The sequence below is a fragment of the Balaenoptera borealis genome (assembly GCF_965194805.1).
Source record: "Balaenoptera borealis genome assembly, chromosome: X".
NCBI classification, from domain to species: Eukaryota; Metazoa; Chordata; class Mammalia; order Artiodactyla; family Balaenopteridae; genus Balaenoptera; species Balaenoptera borealis.
In genome coordinates, this window is record NC_138881.1 from 100135916 (window position 1) to 100155201 (window position 19286).

Consider the following 19286-nt stretch of genomic DNA (forward strand, 5'->3'; position numbering starts at 1 on the left):
GTTAACTCTTATAAAAGTTGATTTCTTCATATGATAATTATGCTCTTTCTAAAAAAGATAGCTTCTTAAAAAAAAATCCAGGGTGAGGTTGAGTGGGAAGGAGGTATGATATACTACAAGCTTTTTATTCATTTTTTTTTTAACATCCTGGCCCTAGGAATTTATCTTCCTGTCAGGAGTGAGAATGGGCTCTCGCTGGTTGGCCATCAGAAGATGGATGAAACTAAGGCTGCTTATATCACTGGCTTCCATGCTTTGAGGATTGCTTTTTGAAATAGTAGAGCCAGAGGCGTCTCGCCAGCACTTTCTGGCACCTCTTATAATTTAGTGTTCCTTATGCAGAGTTCAAGGTTTAGTGAGCTCACTTCCTCCCCATAGCAAGCCTGCTCAAACCCAGGGCTTTGAGCCTGGGGGTTGGAGCAGTCAGTGAGAAAGGGTAAGAGTCTAGGACCAACTCCGGTGTGTGGGTTTTTTCCCTACACCAAGGAAGTCTCCAACGGCAGCTGAGTGTCCTACAGTTCCACTCAACTCGGACACTCTCTACTCAGAGACAGCATCAGATTCCACAGGCCAAGGGCTCAGTCCCACAAGACTGCCCCCCTACTTCAAATGCCGGTGTCAAGTCCAGGTTGTCACCTGTGCTTCTGAAGTATAAATTAGAGGTTCCCACAGCCCCATCCTTGGATTCAATTAATTTGCTAGAGTGGCTCACAGAACTCAGGAAACCAGTTGACTCACTAGATTACTGGCAACCAGGCCCCATCCTTAGGTGCTTTCCAAAAGTCACTGCATTAACATAAACTCAGGCGTGGTTGAAAGGGGTTTGTTATGAATATCAAGGCACCTTTATTGCTCTCTTCACTTAGGTAATGTCAAGGATTATAGGAGCTCTATGCCAGAAATGGGGACGAAGACCAAGTATATATTTCTTATTATACATCACAATATCACAAAGGGTTTCAGATGAAATTCAGTGACATCTAAATGTGAGGGTGGAGGTTTCAGTCTTCTCTGTAAACTTTTAGCTTTCCTTTTTCCACCTGAGAGCTAGAACAATGACCTCTTATGGGGTAATCTAGCCACCACTACATTCTACTCTAGAATATACACCTACCACAACAATATGCTGTACACTAGAAGTGGGTATTTGGGGGTAAATTTGATCATATTTTCCCTTGTATGGAAGCCTTATGCATAATGCATACACAGAGCTTCAACAAGAAGCTTTCAAATAAGTGCAAAGTCATGATGGTTGTAAAAAAACCCAAAAAAATCCAAAGAGGCAATTGCATGGTTTTCACAAAATATGATCAGCATCCAGTTACGAATGACAACATAAATGTCATCCAAAGATACGGGAAGCGAAATCTTACGGTTGCGATCAAAGTGTTATTTTACAGGAGTTAATAAACACTAATACCTTGTCCCGCCTACTTAAAAAAAATTAACTCCCCAAAACAGAACCACAGGCTGCTTTTAAATGCAAACATGCGTTGCTTTCTCTGGCCATTAGATGTCGCTGCAGTAACGGAGCTTATCTGAGCACTACCTGAGGGTATGGGAGCCTTGCAGCTGGTGATCACCGACTAGTTAACAACCCCCTAATCCCTGCTCAAAATACATCTTCAGTTCGGAGAGTAAGGAACCTAGAAACAACAGGCTAACCCTAAATTCTGTTGTGGCTGTTGTTTGTTCCTGCAGAGCACTCAATGCAACTTCTCCAAGAAGAGAGAGCTTTAATAACAGTCTCCCCGCCACCCGCCGTGGGAGCAGGCAGGGTTTGCCCGCAGAATTTATAAGGAGAGAGCTTTGCGGGGCAGCCGGGCTGCTCTGACCTGAACACACTTAATGGTAGCATTTGCATTCCATCGGCTTTCCTCCTCACACTGTCCCTCAGGAAGCAAATCAATGTCAGGTGTCTGTTAGATAACAAGCTGGACAGGGAATTTCCTGAACCCCCATACCGACTGGCCACTTTGTCTGAATGTCTCATTCTCCTAATGTATGCTTTATCCAGACACACACAAAATCTGTCCGTTTAATGCCGCATCGGGTTGGAAGTCTCTTGAACACTAATGACAGTAATCATAAGTCTTGTTTAACCAGCTGAGCCCTTCCTTCACCGTGCTTACACTCATTTTATTCCTTTTTCTTTTTCTCACCCCGGCTCCTGGCTGGCATGCTAGAGACTGGAGAGGTAAATAAATTATGCATGTGCATGTTTTGATGGGATGGTTTCTGGTGGGAAGGGGGTGAGTCAGCCCTGCGCACAGATAGGATGAGGTGCCCCCATACCTGGGGCGCTCTCATGGCCCCCAAGACCACCCTGCCTGAAATGCCCTTAGCCACACTTCAGCACATTTCAGCTCAAGCTCTTCTAGGTATATACCCAGCCTTTCCACTTTTGTCTCTCCCACACCTGGCCCTGAGCTTGGGACCAAAGAGGCTGGCAGCACTTAGTGTATTGAGAGGACAAGTAGAACAGTAAAATACTGATGGAGATTAGTTTGTCTGATGAATCTGTGGGCTCTCCATAAGGACCAGGGAGTCCTGAGCAAATGGTTCTCTGGACAGTTCATGTGGAAAAAAAAGAGGAAGATAAGCTGCCCGGAAAATCCAGGGAGCAGCTGAGAAGGTGGAGCTTTGGAATCTGGTGGGCCTTCTGAGAGGATCAGGAGGGAGGCACCAGGCACAAGCTCAGTCTCCCGCAACTCTGCCTGACCCCCCTCCCTGCAGCCCGTATTAGGTGTCTCTGTTTCATTAAACATAAAACCAAGTGTTAGCCTGTTGCTTTCTACCCAGGGGACTTCGACCCCATCAGGGCTCACAAGGCAAGCAGGATTAGGCCAGGTCAGCATTTGAACTGAAAGCACATAAGATGAAGGACAGAGGTAGTATCCAAGGGGCACAGCTGACTGAGCAGAAAAGGCACGGTCCCTGAGTGAAGAGAGGGCCCCAGCTGTTCAGACAGATGCTTGAACCTGCCTGAGATGCTGAACTGCGCAAGTAGCTTCATCCATTCCCGCCAGGGCGCCCCGCCCCTCTCGTGGTTCCTCCTGCTCAGATCCACATCCTCAGCCCTGAGCCACATTTCCCGAGCCCTGGTCCCACACTTCTCACTGTTTGCCGGACGCTGCCATTTGGCTGTCGCCTCTCCAGGGTCACCTCTAAGCATGTATCAAACTGTCTTCCCAAGGTTCTGCATTTCAGTGCTGTCATTCCCCCAGCCACCCAGGCTGCAGACCCGGAAGTTGTCTTTGACTCTTTCTCTTCCCCCTCCCCCAGTCAACCTTGAACCCAGTTGGGTCTTCATTCCTAACGCTCCCACGTTGGTCTTTCTTTTTGTCACTGTCCCTGCCCTAATCTAGGACCTTATCAGCTCATACCTAGGCTACTGCAGTAATCCTCTAATTGGTCTCAGGATTAACTCTGAAACTGATCATAAGCATTGGGTACTAATGTACCAGGCACTGTGCTAAGGGCTTTATGCTCATTATCTCATTTAATCCTGGCAACAAACCTGCCAGGTGGGCACTGTGCTTATCAAGCCCATTTCACAGAGGAGAAAATCAAGGCACTGAGAGGTTCTGTAGCCTGCCCAAGTTCACACACTCAGTCACTGAGTAACCTGAAATGTAACTTATCGCCAGGGCCAATATTCATTTCAGTCCCCTCCAGCCCAGGCTTCTGCCAGATGAATTTTCTTAATATCTGCCTGCGTTGTGTCCTTTATTGCTCTGAGAGAATAAAGGCTGAGCCCCTTGGCCTGGCAGGCTGCCCTTACCAACTTTGCCGCGCTCGTTGCACAGAGGCCCCCTATATCAGGAGTCGCAAAATCAGATGCCGGCAGGAACTTGGAAGTAACAGGAAAAAGAGAAAGTAGGGAAATGCAGGTAACATAACACTCACCCCCTAGAGAATAAGGATTCCGATGCAGTCTGAGCCATCCTCGCTTTCAGAAGCATTCTGGAGCGCTAACTGCACTGTGCTCACAAAATGTGACCAGCATCTAAATATGAATTGCAGCGTGGAACAAAGTGGGCCAGGGGAGGCTGCAGCAAGTTCCTCTTCTCCAAAGGATAGATGCCATTTAGAAATGTGGGCCCACTTTTCAAGGGAGCCTGAAATCCAGATTTTTATGTAAGATCCCAATTTTTCAATGTTGGCAAATAAAAATTGTTAAATCCTGCCAGGGCTAAACAGAACATGCCTTTTTCTGACCTCTGCTCTGTTCCAGCCTCCAATTCAATCAAAATTATCTTAGCCCCCCTCCCCCATCCCCCTGAAGAATAAGTGTATTTCACATTCCTGTCCCCTCTGCCTGGAGCATCTACCTCCATCTCACCTGACATCTGCCTTGTCGTGGCTGTCTCTTCTGACCTACAACAGCACACATCTGTTGCTTTCGTTTGATAAAGGAGTTGGCTTTTCCTACCCCTCAAACATCGTGTTGGATAAAGGCAGGTGTTTTGCCTCTGTAGAACCACAAATGGGGGTGTTCCCTACGGCCTCGGAGGGGATTCCGGGGTAGGAGAATCCAGGTTAACTAACAGGATTCTCTGCCGATAACTGCAGATGCTGTTTTCACTGTCACTCCCACCCCACCCCCAAGGGCATATTTTGTTCCAAAAGCTTTGTGGGTGAACAACCCCTTTTAAATGATGCTCTTAGCCTGTATGTGCGCTCTGGTCCAGCTGGTTTATTTTCCACAGCATTTCTCCGCGTGCCCCACCTTCTGCCATCTCTCCACCATTGCAGCACATCTCCACCCTGTCTGAGCCCCCTCCTGAAGCCTTCTCTCCCCTCCTCAAGAGGAAGAAGTCTCCCCATTCTGAACGCCCAAAGCTCCCTCTCGCTATAGCTCTCAGGCCCATGTCACATGCTTCCTTGTATCGTAATCTTCTGTGTCCATTATACCTTCTAGACTTTGAGCTCTTTGCCTTTGGGACGTATGTCTTACACATTTGTATGTCCCCACAGCACGTAGCCTCATGTAGCAGGCACTCGATACTTGTTTAAAAATGAATGAAGTTCAGGGCCGGCTTCTGAGATCTCACTGCCTTGTGAGTACAAAATTGAACCTTAGCTGCTGCTGGGTGAGCCCCAAGTCTGTGTGCTCGTCCCTACCCCTGCTGAAGGTAAGAACAGCCTGCCCTTTCCCCAGCCTGCTGACCTAGGGAAACCTCGGCTTGTCCCCTGTCTCAAACTGCCTGCAATCCTCGCTCTGAAAGTGCACTATCTCCCACGCCCTACCTTAGCTCTCCAGTTGTGTATCGCAGCTCCAACAGCTGTCACCATTTCAAGATAAGTAAATATGCTAAAAGGACAGAGTAAAACAGTCTTGATGTACACGTCCCTCTTCATGGCAACCTCCCACCGCTTTGTACAGTGCCTGGAAGTGCCTGATGAACCAGCATCATAGCACTTGTATTCGTCAGTTTGTTGACTTCAGTAAATGTGATATGAATGAACAGGTCTAAATCTGTGCCCTCCTTTGGTGGGGAGGCTTTTGTCAGGGGTAAGGATGGGGACAAAATATGTCTGGAGGAGGTAACGAAAGGAAGGTTTTCCCTGGGAATAAGAAATTGTGATAATGTGATAAAACTACCATTTATTGGTCATGTGATACAGACCAGGCAGTTTATTATCCCATTCCATCCTCTTTATCGACCCTGTTAAGTACTGTTATTATTCCTAGTTTCTAGGTGAGGAAATGAGGCACAGAGAGGGTAACAGTCACTTAGCTAGCAAGTGGGGCGGGGGACTGGGATTGAACCTAGGTCTCTCCTTCAGGCCCATGCTTTATCCACCAGGACTGTAGGGGCTTGGTCCTAGATGCTAGGTAATAGGTTATTTTTTTTTCCAGTTCCCTTGCCCCGGGTGTGGGAGTAGAGGATGAGGGAGAGGGAAACCTAACCTTGAGATTTGGGAGCACTCGGCCTCAGTCGAAAAACACAGTAGTGCGCAAGCTCAGAAACAGGCACGAGGGCGGCTTTGGCCAGGGAATGGTTAACTCAAGTTGGAGAAAAAAAAAAACCTTTGGAAAACCAGGCTGTCAGCGGCTCTGGCTTTCTTTGGCCACTGGCAGCCTGACAGTGGAAGGCTTGAAGCCGGCAGGTTGGAATGAGAAGCAGAGAACATTCAGCAGCCATGGACCTTTGGCCGCCGCGGACTGGCCACGCCGCTCAGACGGACTGGGAAGAAAGCCCCTCCGGCTCACCGAGCCCCTAGCAGAGAAGGTGCAAAGCCCCAGGAGGGGAAAGTAGATTGTTCTCATCACACCTGCTAGGAAGCGCTAAGCGAGTTTCAGATGTTCCACCTAGCTCAACATTTCTTGGTTGACATCGTGTCTATTGTCAGTAGGAATAGAGTTCTATTTCCCCAGCACAGCCAACTTGCCCGATGATCCTGAAGTACGAACACTGCTGGGTTCTAAGCTCTCGGGGTCATGGGAGAGGATGGGAACCTTACCTTTTTAGTTCGTTGCATTTTTAACTCCTTGCCGTCGTCTTGCTCTGGGGGCTGGCCCCTCTGGGGACTGACTTCTTCTGCCTAAGTCAGTAGCATTGCCTTGGCATTCTGAGAAAAAAGTATGCTTTTCGGATCCAGGTAGATGTCTGGACATCCCTCAGGCCAGGTGGCTTCGTTTGAGCATCATCGTTAAGGTGTAAGGAAAGGACAAGTCTCCCCTTTGTTTTTTCCAAAGGTGTAGAGTGCCCTAAATACTTTAGGGATGGCAGTTGTTGATCATGGAAACGAGACTCTCCCCTAGAGGGCAGGCGAGGAGGGAGTAGGGAGGAGCCTTCCTAATTCCACTCATTGTGAAATCACTCTGCCCTTTCTCCTGACCTGAGCTGGCTTACTCCTTCCAAGAGATAAAGTCTAGGTATCAAAATGGCCACCCTCTGCTAAGCAGACTTCTTTGAGCTCCAGCTAAACAATAACAGCAGCTAAGACAGGCGTTCCCCTTCCCCCTGCCTCCAGAGTGGGGGTGAAGAGAGAGGTAGGGGAAAGGGAAAGAAAGGTCCCAGAAAAGGCCTGCTGTCAGCCAAGAAAGGCCTGCAGCTGTGAGCAGTCATCTGCGGCTCCTGCTGTCAGGAGGAGATGGACACTGGGGTTTGCCCATCCCTCCACTGGGCTCAAGCCAGCTTTAGAAACGCAGCACCGGTTTTTACCTCCTTTCCCCCACAGAGCTGTTGTTCATTTGTTTTTGACAGCTGTGTTCATCTTAAAGCTTTCATGGGCAGATTAGCTCATTGGTCCAGAGTGTGGGCTTTGGATGCCATCCCTGTCCCTTACTCTTCCCGTGAACTTGGATAAAAGCCACATCGCCTCTCTGAGCCTCACCTTCCTCATCTGTAAGGCACAGGGAGAAGCCTAGTGCCTGGCTCATATCCCCATGGAGAAGACTGAATTGGGTTAATGCAGATACAGAGCCAGGAACAAGGTAAACACTCAATATAAATACTCAGTAAAACCGAGGTACTATTTTTATTCTTGAAGCATCTCTTCAGAATCTACGCATGGCGTTGAAGGCCTGATTAGAACCATAAAAGCCGGGCCAAGTGTGTTTGTGTGTTTCCTATGATCGCTATAAACACACAAATGAGCTAGCATCGCAAGACCTCAAAAGATCTTCCGTCTCTATAGATAATGGTGATCAGGGATGGTAGGGGAGTGGATCATTCATTCGTTGGGTTAATTTAACAGGCGTTTACCTAGAGGCCACCCTGCGCAGGTACTGCCTATGTCTGTATTCCCAGCCTGCAGAAAACTGGCATCTGCCAAACCTTCTCCTGCACCCTTCCTACCCAGTCTCACTCCCAATCAAGGTGACACTAGGGAATTCTCTGGCGGTCCAGTGGTTAGGACTCCGCGCTTTCACTGCCAAGGGCCTGGGTTCAATCCCTGGTCGGGGAACTAAGATCTCCCAAGCTGTGGGGGGCAGCCAAAAAATAAAAATTAAAAATTAAATTTAAAAAGGTGACACTAAAAGTTGGCTCTTGGGCCGCTGCTGCTCAGCACGCGCTCCCACGGCCTCCCTCTGCTGCTCTCGCTTGCATGCATCTCAATTGCTTTCTGGCCCAGCTGCACTTTTGATTTCCCCGCCCCCACCCCCGCCCCCAATCAGCACGTGGGAACTGTTTCCCTTCTCTTCCCAAGCAAAATACTAACCTGCTGTCCATTTACTCGCTTCCCCCATGTCATTGCGGGCTTTCCGAGCAGGTCCTCCGGCACCTCGGCCAGGATGGGGGGGTGACTTGTAGGCTTGCCAAGCCGGGGGCAGGTGCCTGCACCGGTTTGTGTGGACGTCCCCACCACAGAGCCAGGGTGCGTCTCGGCTGTATGAGGATAACTCTTGGGGACCTAGCTCTGCCCAGAGAAACTTGGGCCATGTGGCTCACAGGACATAAAGGTCCTTTTACTTCAATACCATTGGCTTTTTTTCTTTTTTTTTTTGGCTTGTTTGACTATTGGGGATTTGCCAAAGGACAAAAGCCTCCTACCACAACTGCCTTCCATGCATGTATGTCCTCAGATGGCTTGGGAAGTGGACCACTTGGTCTTCAGGTTGCGTCCCATATGGCTACAGAAGAAAAAAGTTGTTTCCAAATACCAAGTGAAAGGTTTTGAGCTCCTGTTTGCTCCAACTAGCAGACTCTCTTGTTTTGTTTTTGTTTTCTTTCTTTGGTCTCTCCTTTTAAATGCTTTTTTTTTTTAATTAAGACTTTGGGGGTTTTTTGGAGCAGTTTTAGGTTCACAGCAAAATTGAGAGGAAGGTGCAGAGATTTCCCACGTACCCCTTCCCCACGCGTGCGCGGCCTCCCCCATTACCCACAGCCCCCACCAGACGGGTGCATTTGTTACCAAGGATGAAGCTACACTGACACATCTCAATCACCCAAAGTCTGTAGTTTACCTTAGGGTTCACTCTTGGTGGTGTACATTCTATGGGTTTGGACAAATGTATAATGATGTATATCCATCATTATAGTATACAGGGTGTTTTCACTGCCCTAAAAATCCTTTGTGCTCTGCCTATTCATCCTCTCCCCCAAACCACTGATCTTTTTACTGTCTTCATATTTTACCTTTTCCAGAATGTCATATAGTTGGAATCATACAGTATGTAGCACTTTCAGATTGGCTTCTTTCACTTAATAATATGCATTTAACTTTCCTCTGTGTCTTTTTGTGGCTTGGTAGCTCATTTCTTTTTCATGCTTAATGATATTTAATTGTCTGATACCACAGTTTATTTATCCATTCACATACTGAAGGACATCTTGTTGCTTCTAAGCTTTGGCAATGATAAATAAAGCTGCTTTAAACATCCATGTGCAGGTTTTTGTGAGGACATAAGTTTTTTTTTACCTCCTTTAGGTAGATACTAAGATCTAATCTAATCAGTACAATTGCTGGCTCCTATGGTAAGAATATATTTAGTTTTGTAAGAAACCATCAAACTGCCTTCCAAAGTAACTGTACCATTTTGCATTCCCACCAGCAATGAATGGGAGTTCCTGTCACTCCACATCCTCACCAGCATTTGTTGCTATCAGTGTTCTGGATTTTGGCCATTCTAATTGGTGTGTAGTGGTAATTGGGTTGTTTGTTTTCTTATTGTTGAGTTTTAAGAGTTCTTTGTATGTTTTGGATAACGGTCCTTTATCAGATATGACTTTTGCCAATATTTTCTCCTAGTCTGTGGCTTGTCTTCTCATTGTCTTAATTAATGCTCTTTTAAAATTAATATTCTACCTTTTGCATAGGTAACATATGCATATGATACAAAATCCAAAAGGTACAAAGAGTGTCCATTGAAAAGTAAGCTTTCCCCAACCTTTGTCCCTGGGACTCCCAGTTCACCGCAGAGAAAACACTGGTTGTTTCCAGTTTCTTACCTGGTCGTTCCAAAGGTGGTCTATGCAAAGATACACATAAACGTGCACATTTATGTTCTTTTTGTTTTTAGATAATCAGCAGCATGCTACATATACTCTTCTGCACTGTTTTTTTCACCTAAAAATGTATCTTGGAGATGGCACCTTATCAGTCCAGATGGAGCTGCCACATATTTTTAAATGGTGACATAGTATTCCATAGTCTGATGTACTGTTTCTTTAACTAGCCCCCTATTGATGGACATTTAGATTATTTCCAATTTGCTGCTGTTACTAACAATGCTGCAACAAAAATCCTCGTAACACATCATTTCCCACAGGGGCAAATATATCTGTAAGATAGATTCCTAGAAATAGGATTGCTTTGGTCGAGGGTATATGAGTTTTACATCTTCATAAATATTGTTTAATTATTTCAGAACTCATGGAAAGAATGAACAACCTAAAATGTTGCCTCTGTTGGAAGGCCTCTATGGAGTTTATCACAGAAACAATCACGCATATTGCTTTGAAGCATTTACCTTTCATTTCTATCAACTGCAAGTTCGTTCCTCCTTTTCTTCAGTATGTATTAAGCACATACTGGATGCCTGGCATATTGGTAGATTTGGGGGCTAAAACCACATACAAGATAGATAGACATGGTCACTGCCCTCATGGTATTTATAGTCTGTGAGGTGGGGGAGACATGAAAGAAATAATTATACACTAAATCATTACAAACTGTGTCACGTGCCAGAAAAGAGAAGTACAGGGTGACCAAAAGTGTTTACTAGGCTCCTGACTTAGGCTGGAGATCTGGGAAGACTTCTCTGAAGAAGTAGTGTTTAGTCTGATTAGTAAGAGAGACTTAGCTAGGCAGAGGGAATGGCAGGTTTGAAGTCCTAGGGGCAGGAAGGAGCCTTGAGTAGGACCAACAGCATGGATTAGAGGAGCAAGAAAGGGCCTTCAAGTTCATTTAGTTCCAGTCTCCTTACCTGACGTGTGAGGAAACTAAGGTTCAAAGAACTAAAGGACTTGGTCAAGGTTATGCAGATAGTGGCAGAGCCAGGACTAGGACCCGGCTTTCTCAGATGATGTCTGCTGCAGAATGCTGCATGCCCATCCTGGCAGCTGCAGATCTGAACTAGACGCCATGGGATAGTTGCCTGGGTTTCTGTGGAGGGAGGATTTAACTTCAGAGCCTTGTAGCTAGTAACCTGACATGTTTTGTGTCTCTTTGCTAGGAAGATACGGTTCGGGCAAATGGCGGTCTAGCGTTCTAGTCTACTGGGTTGGTTTAGTCTTCAGCATAATTTTCTCCAAGTTTTGGTTTTTGGTTTTTTTGGGGGGTTTGGGGATTTTTTTTTTTTTTTTTTTTTTGGCCTTGCTGAGCAGCTTACGGGATCTTAGTTCCCTGACCAGGGATCAAACCTGCACTCTCGGCAGTGAAAGCACAGAGTCCTAACCACTGGACCACCAGGGAATTCCCTCTTCTCCAAGTTTAAATACTAAATAATAATGATAATGGTGGTTACTATATGTCAAATGCTGTTCTAAGCACCTTACATATGTTTCATTTAATCTTGACAACAATCCTATAAGGGTAGGTGTTATTATTATTGTCCCATTTTACAGATGAGGAAATTGAGGTTCAGGAAGGTCAAGGCATTTGCTCAAAGTCCCAGAGCTAGTGAGTGGCAAAGTGAGGTCTCCATCTAAGCAGTCTGGCCTCAGGACCCACGTGCTTTCCCCAGGCGTTCTCACTGTCAGCAGCTGATTGATGGGCTTAGGTCTCAGCCTGAGCTGCCTTGTGCTATGGAGGGCCTACACCAGTGATCCTCAACCTGTCTGCATATCAGACTCATGTGAGGAGCTTGCCAAAAATGCTGACATCCAGACCTCACCCTAGGTCAGTTAAATCTCAGTCTTTGGGAGTGGATCCCAATCACTGATGGTTTTGAAAAGCTTCCCTGTTTCGTCTAACATGCAGCTAAAGGTTGAAAAGCACTGCTATGTAGCCTTACCATTCCTTCTTTCTTTGGGGGTATTTTAGTTGGAGCTGCTGTAACAGAAATCCATAGACTTGGTGGCTTAAACAACAAGCACTTATTTCTCACAGTTCTGGAGGCTGGGAAGTCCAAGATCAAGGTGCCAGCAGATTTGGTGTCTGGTGAGAACCCACTTCCAGTTTGCAAATGGCCACTTTTTTGCTGTGTTTCCCCCATGGTGGAGTGAGAGACATTATCTCTCTTGTGTGTCTCCTTATAAGGGCACAAATCCCATTCATGACAGCTCCACCCTCATGACCTAATCACCTCCCAGAGGCCCTCACCTCCAAATACCATCACAGTGGGGGTTAGGGCTTCAACATATGAACTTTGGGGGCGCACAAACATTTAGTCCAAGGGGCAACCAGCAATATGGTTTGCCTTTGTGATCTGGGTATCTGTTTAGTATGACACTTGTAGAGGCATTTATTCATACCACACCATGAGCTCCAGTCTTAGCATAAAGAATTCATTTGGTGTGCATGCTGTGGCGCCCACATTCAAGGACGATGTGTGGAAACAAGTCTGTCGAGGGCTGAGGTAGTCATCGCAGTCCTGGGCATCAGGAACCAGTGTAGCTTAGTGGGGTAGAGCTTGAATCTGAGTCAAACAGACCCAAATTCAGGTTGATGCTTTTTTTCATACAGTCTGTGATTTGGGAGATTTATCCTTTCTCGGGCTCCATTTTGCCCTCTATAAAATTAGGCTAATAAGATAATACTACCTATTGCATGGGGCTTCTGTGAGGATTAAACAAGCTGGTACATGTCAAATGCTCAGTGTAATGCCTGGCACCTAACACTCTGTAACTATTGGCCATTATTTTACTTCATGGCCGTCCATGTGGCTTACTTGAGCCTGGGCACGGGTAAACAGTTGTATTTGGGAAAAACTACTAGTGACACTGATATTAAGGGGAATTTTGTTTGACATTTAACGAGTGCCCAGTATGTGCAATGAAGGGTATTAGACCCCAAAGAGCTAGGACAGTGAGGAAGGCCTAGTGCCTGCTCCATGAGCTTGCTGGCTGCCAGCCCAGAGACGGCATCCAGATAACTCACGCCAGGTAGCCTGGACCACAGCAGAGGTCTAACCAATAACTAGGGGAGCACAAAACAGGAAAAGAACCGCGATTCAAACGAAGAAGCTATAAACTAATTATAAGGCAATCCAGGAAATGTGAACACGGATTAGATACATGATAATATTAAGGAAATATCATAGGTGTAGTAATGGTATCATATATTTCTATATATGTAATGTATTTTATATTTTAGAGAAGAAGCCATTATATTTTCGAGAAACATAACTAAATTTAAATTAAATAGATAAATTAAAATGATGTCTTGCAAGGGGTAGAGATGAAAAAAGATTGTCAATACACTGCTAATTGTTGAAGCTGGGTGGTGGAACTTTCCATTCATTTTACTAGCCTCTCCACTTTTGTATATGTTTGATATTTTCCACAATAAAAAGTGTTTTTTAAAAAAAAACAGGGACTTCCCTGGCGGTCCAGTGGTTGGGACTCTGCGCTTCCACTGCAGGGGGCGCGGGTTTGATCCCTGGACGGGGAACTGAGATCCTGCATGCCGCATGGCGCAGCCAAAAAACAAACAAACAAAAAAACACAGAGAGAGGTAAATTTCAAGAAAAGGAGGGAGGGAGACAAAGGAAGAGGGAGCAAGGAAACAAGCAGTTCCAATCGCAGAATCAAGAAGTTTCAAGATGAGGTGGCATCTGACCTGGACCTGGGTGAGGAGGATTTTGCCCATCAGAAAAAGTATACGTAATGTTCAGGAGGTAATGGGTGTGACTGGACGTAGGGCTCCTGGGGTGGGGGTAGGTATTAGTCAAGGTTCTCCAGAGAAGCAGAACCCATAGGATGTATATATGTAGAGAGAGAGAGAGATGAATTTTAGTTACTTGGCTCATGTCTGAAATCCGCATGGTAGGCCAGCAGACTGGAGATGTTGCAGTTCAAGTCCAAAGGCAGACTGCAAGCAGAATTCCCTCTTTCTCAGGGCACCTCAGTCTTTTTGCCTCTTAAGGCCTTCAACTAATTGGATGAGGCCCACCCACATTATGAAGGGTAATTTGCTTTATTCAGAGTCTAGTGATTCATTTTTTTTTAATTGAAATATAGCTGATTTACAATGTTGTGTTAGTTTCAGGTGTACAACAAAGTGATTCCATTTTATATATCTTCTTTTTCAGATTCTTTTTCCTTATAGGTTATTACAAAATATTGAGTATAGTTCCTTGTGCTATACAGTAGCTCCTTGTTGGTTATCTATTTTATATACAGTAGTATGTATATGTTAATCCCCAACTCCTAATTTATCAAATTAACAAAGTCTAGTGATTTAAATGTTAATCTTATCTACAAAATACCTTTACAGTAACATCCAGACTGGTATTTAACCAAATAGCTGGGTACTGACAGCGGCCTAGCCAAGTTGACACATGAAACTAACCATCACGGGGTGATAGTGGGAAATGATACTGGGAAGACAGGTGGGAGCCAAACTGTAGAGAGTTTCGAATTCTGTTAAGTTTTCTTTGGAAAACACTCCTTCTGGAAGTGTTTCTTTGGAAAATTGGGGGTTGGTGAAGGTTTTGAAGCAAAGCAATGACAGCACCTGATGAGTTTTGAGTGGTACCTGGCCGCTGTGTGCAGGAGGGAGAGGGCAGAGACTGGAGACGAAGGGATGGGTAAGCAAAGTCTCGTCCTCACTCAAGAGAGATGAGAGGTACTGGCAGTGGAACTGAAAAGTGTCTGAAGCATAGAATGTAATGCAGGAAGGAGCAGGAGATCAGACTGAGAAGCAGGCAGAGACCAGGTCATGGAGGGCCTGGTAAGCCAGATGAAAGAGTCTGGACTTCATTCTGAGGGCAACAGGGGCACCCTGAAGAGTTGAAGTCAGGGAGTAACCAGATCAGATCACCCTGGCCGCTCTGTGGGGAATAAGGGCAGGTAGACGAGCTAGCAGCGGCTGTGGTGAAGGTGAAAGATGATGTGGCTTGGACAAGGGCGATGATAGTGGGAAGAAAGAAAAGTGGACAGATTTGGGATACGTTTGGAGCACTAGCTGGTGAGAGATGAGATAGCAGAAGGTGAGGGATGAAGAGAACTTAAGGGTGACTCCAGTTTTGGGCCTGATCAAATAGGTCAATGGCGGTGCCATTTCCTGACATGAGGACAACTAGAGACAGTCAGGGTTGGGGTGGAGTTCTGAGTAGGACATATAAAGTTTGAGGTGTTTGTTAGACTTTCGAGTGGAGATGTCAAGTAGATAGTTGGTTACACGATCCTGTGGCTCAGAGGAGAGAGGGGGGCAGAGGAGAACAGAAAGAAAGCCAGTGCAGTTGAAGTGTAGTATGTGAGCAAGAGAGTGACACAAAATGAAACTGAAAATATGTACGGGGGCAGGTCACTCAGGGCCTGAGCCTTTGAGTCGTGTGCTACAGCCATCTCCTACTGGCTCAGGAGAGCTGATTATTAAATTGCAGCAAATTTGGGAGCTGGTTGACCTCACAGTTGGTAGCCTGCAATCTGCCACAGTGGGAATATTTACACCATCGAGGTCAGCAAATGCTACAACTCAGGGCTTCCCCCGCCCACAGAACCAGTTGTTAAATATTTATCACTATATTACCACTGCAGCTTACAGACAACAGTAAGAAATTTATATTTTATCCTAAGTGGCTTTAATAAAGCCATTAAAATATTTTAAGCAGGTGAATAAAATGAGTTGATTTTTTTTTAATCACTCTAGCCGCTCTATAGAGAGGGAGGGTAAGGAGTTTCAAACTTTTTATGTCCCAAGGGGACTACTAAGGAAGCTGCTGCGGTGGTCCATGTGAGCACTGATGGTGGCTTGGCGGTGAAGGTGGAGTGAAGGAAAGACATTTGGAAGATTGTTAGGGTCCTAAGATTGACTACAGATGGCCCCCGATTCATCACAAGTTGATTATAACTGACCTGTCATATAACTCATGTATATGAGTTATACATGAGTTAGACACTTGGTTAGTGTCTTCTGTTTTAGTTGTGGTAGGGGCTCTCAGGTTGCAAAATTATTACCTTGACTCATGACTGGGGGCTTTTTGCAGTTTTACTGGAAACCGGCAGAAAATAAATCAATAATATTATCTCATAGCAGAATAAGACAGTTAATTTCCTACATGAACACAATCTCCATCTCCTTTTTTCAATATTTCAGTCTTACAGTAGCAGGAGGAGCTTCAAGTCTTGTGATTAGGCTGATTCTTTCTAAGGGAAAGGAGGCTTAATATCTGTTTGACAGCAGTTCTTTCTCGATGGGATAAGAAGGAAAGGAGGCCGAGTCGGAACAGTGCTAAGGTAAATGCTTTAAAATAAGACATTCGCTAAAACCCCCTGACCATTTTGGTTCCTGTAACTCCAGGCTGGAGACTCAGCTTGTTCATTTCATATCCTGTTTCTCATACTCTGGTCTGTGCTTGGTTGTTACTGTACCTCAAAGGGAAGGCCAAACCCCAAAGTTCACCCTTCGCCCTGATGGGGAACAGAAATCCCTTTTCCTACAGAGCTGAACTTCTAGTTGGGGGTAGGAGCAGACCAGTAAAGAAAGTAAATAATTACACCAACTATTAAAAGGCAGGGAAAAGATATAGGCCTGGTCAGAATCAGTTCAGTGAAGTCATGGAGACAGATGCCACAGTGAGTGGGTAGAGCAGTGAGTGGGGAGGTGGGAAGGGTTGTGCCTCAGCAGGTGAATGGATAACCAAACATCCACACAATGCAATACGACTCAGCAATAAAGAAGAAGAAACTAGTGATGAACTCAACATGGTGACTCTCAAAGGCATCGTGCTGAGTGAAAGAAGCCCGTCTCAAAAAAGTTACATGCTGTATGTTTCCATTTATATGACATTCTCAGAGGGCAAAACTATAGGGACAGAACAGATCAGTGTCTGCCCGGGGCTGGGGGTGACCTTGATTATAAAGGGGCAGCACAGGAGAATTCTGGGGGCTGATGGAGCAGTTCTGTATCCTGATTGTGAGGGTGGTCACACAGATCTGTACATGTGTTAAAACTCATACAACTAACTCTACACCAAAACAAGGTAACTTTACTGTATGTTACTTTGGGAATGAGATTGGGCAGTGTCTATAGGACAAAGATTGGAGGAAGGAGTCATTTTTAATTTGGGAGGGACTTGAGTTTATTCCTCTGCTAGGGGGGAAAATCAGGTCTCTTGGGAAAGGTGCCCAAGAGGAATTCAAAGGTGTGAGATCCAGGGCACCAGTGGGAAGAAAAGATGATCTATTTTCCCTACGAACTGGGAGGCAGGGTCGCCTGTCTAGGGCGGAGGACACGGTGTGGCGTGTGGGGCGTTGAGGGGTGTGGTAAGGTTGGGAAGAGCCACTGTGAGGAATGGGAAAGGATGCTTCCAGGGCTCGCTCTCCAGTATGAGGATCCAGCAGAGGTTAGAGACCTCAAAGCTTTGGTGGCACCGACCTGCCCCTTTGTGGATTCATGTTCAGCGGCTTGGAGCAGAGAAGGGGTTGGTGGGGAGGGGGGCGTGGAGATCAGCTGAAAGACAAAGGATTTCAAGACTAGGAACAAAAAGAAGTGCTGGGAGGACAAAAAGGGAGGACCGTGAAGCCAGCAGGGAAGTGGTGGCCTGGGAGACAAGGGAGAGGGCGTGTGACTAGAGGGGTTAGTGATCTGAACGCTGACGGTTAAGAGACACCAGGGAGCGGGGGAGCTGGGTGGATGAGGACACGGGTCCAAGCAGTTCTCAAGTGTAAGATTTCAGAAGTGGAGACAGAGGACTAATAGGTCACGTAAGGGATTTGATTGATATTTAGAATAATTTCTACGTAATAGTAATAGCAGCACTGGCTCATATTTATTGATCCTTTCCATGTGCCTGACACCGCTGAGTGCTTTGCATGCACATCTCATTCATTCTCACAGCAGATACTATTCTTATTTTCCAAATAACGAAACTGAGTCTCAAAAAGGTTAGGTGAGTTGCCCAGGGTCACATGGCCAGTAAGTAAGTGGGGCAGCCGTGGGCTAGAACCCAGCCTGTCTGACTCCAGAGTTTATGCTTTTCCGACTCTTATACTCTACTGCCTCTCCCACATGGAAGAGCTTGATTCCATTGCAAAAAAATGCTATACTAGCCTCAGCTAGACATTTCAGAAACGAACCAAAGTAGGTGCGTAGCTTGAGGTAAACTTGTCACCATTTCTGAAAGCCAGCTATGAGGGGCTGTCCCCCTCACAGTGAACAAATAGAGTCCATTTGCATATAGATGGTATACTGAAAAGTTATTTCATCTGATCGTAAAATTGTTTTTCTAAAGGACAAAAGAGTTACTTTCAAAGATGGGGCATTTTGGTGGTCAGTCAGGATGGTACTGGGGGTGATGATGAAATCCATGGGGTGGCCAAAGGGGTGTAAAGGTGAGGATCACTGAAGCCGAGGTCCAGAAACTAGGTATGGGATGGCCTGTGACTACAGATGCCGAAGTTCCCTATGACGGTGGTGAGTGTGGAAGATGGGGAGCTACCAGGTGTCACAGGCCTCAGTGAATGTGGAAGAGTGGCCAGGAGGCCAGTAGCTCAGAGCAGGGACCAGGAGTGTGGTTCAGTGGCACGAGCCCCAGCTGAGAGCTTTTGGCATGAGAGCAGCAGAGTCAGGGTCTGGGAACAGAAAGAGGGAGCTGGAAGAATGCCCTGCCCTCTGCTCCCCAGCCTGGGACATCTGTGATGTGGGGAGATGAGCAGCCCCCACTTGAGAACTTCACAGAGGAGGAATCAGTTAAGACAAGGAAACAGAAGGCACTTAAAAAAGATGAAGGGCCTGAGAGGTGTCTACCACATCCAAAGGGCATAGTTTGGGAGGCAATGTTAAGTGTGAAGTTGAGTCCATCCCAAATGGCTGCTTCCTTCCAAGAAAAAATAGCCACAAATATGTGAATGGGGTGTCATGGCTTTACTGCATGCTAATATTCATTCTAAGCCCACGGAACAGGTAGAGCCCCGAGGCAACCATTCTTTATCATCATCTTGGCCAGGACATTGCATCCAGAGCCCAGACTTGAGACCTTGGCTACTTGACTAGAACCGTTATTTCCCAGTGACTAAATCACCTCATCCCATCTTCTGTTTCCTGCCAGGCTCAGAGCCCCTACCTTCCCCACTGTGGAGGAGTAGATGTCCATTTCTCAGGAGCAGTGGACTGCTTCCGGCAGATAGTGAAAGCCCAAGGGGTCCTGGGGCTCTGGAATGGATTGGCAGCCAACTTACTGAAGGTGAGAGGAGTGGTGAGTCTACTGCTTTTCTGCCTCTTTC

At 46.1% G+C, this 19286-nt stretch overlaps 1 protein-coding gene across 1 annotated transcript in view; it reads left to right on the top strand.

Moving 5' to 3' along the window:
* Window positions 1-19286, top strand: part of SLC25A43 (solute carrier family 25 member 43) — a 109355-nt gene that overhangs the window by 13748 nt on the left and 76321 nt on the right. Inside the window, exon 4 of the mRNA XM_082377442.1 lies at window positions 19112-19246. Coding sequence (XP_082233568.1) covers window positions 19112-19246 — 135 coding nt within the window. The remainder of the gene's footprint in view (window positions 1-19111; window positions 19247-19286) is intronic.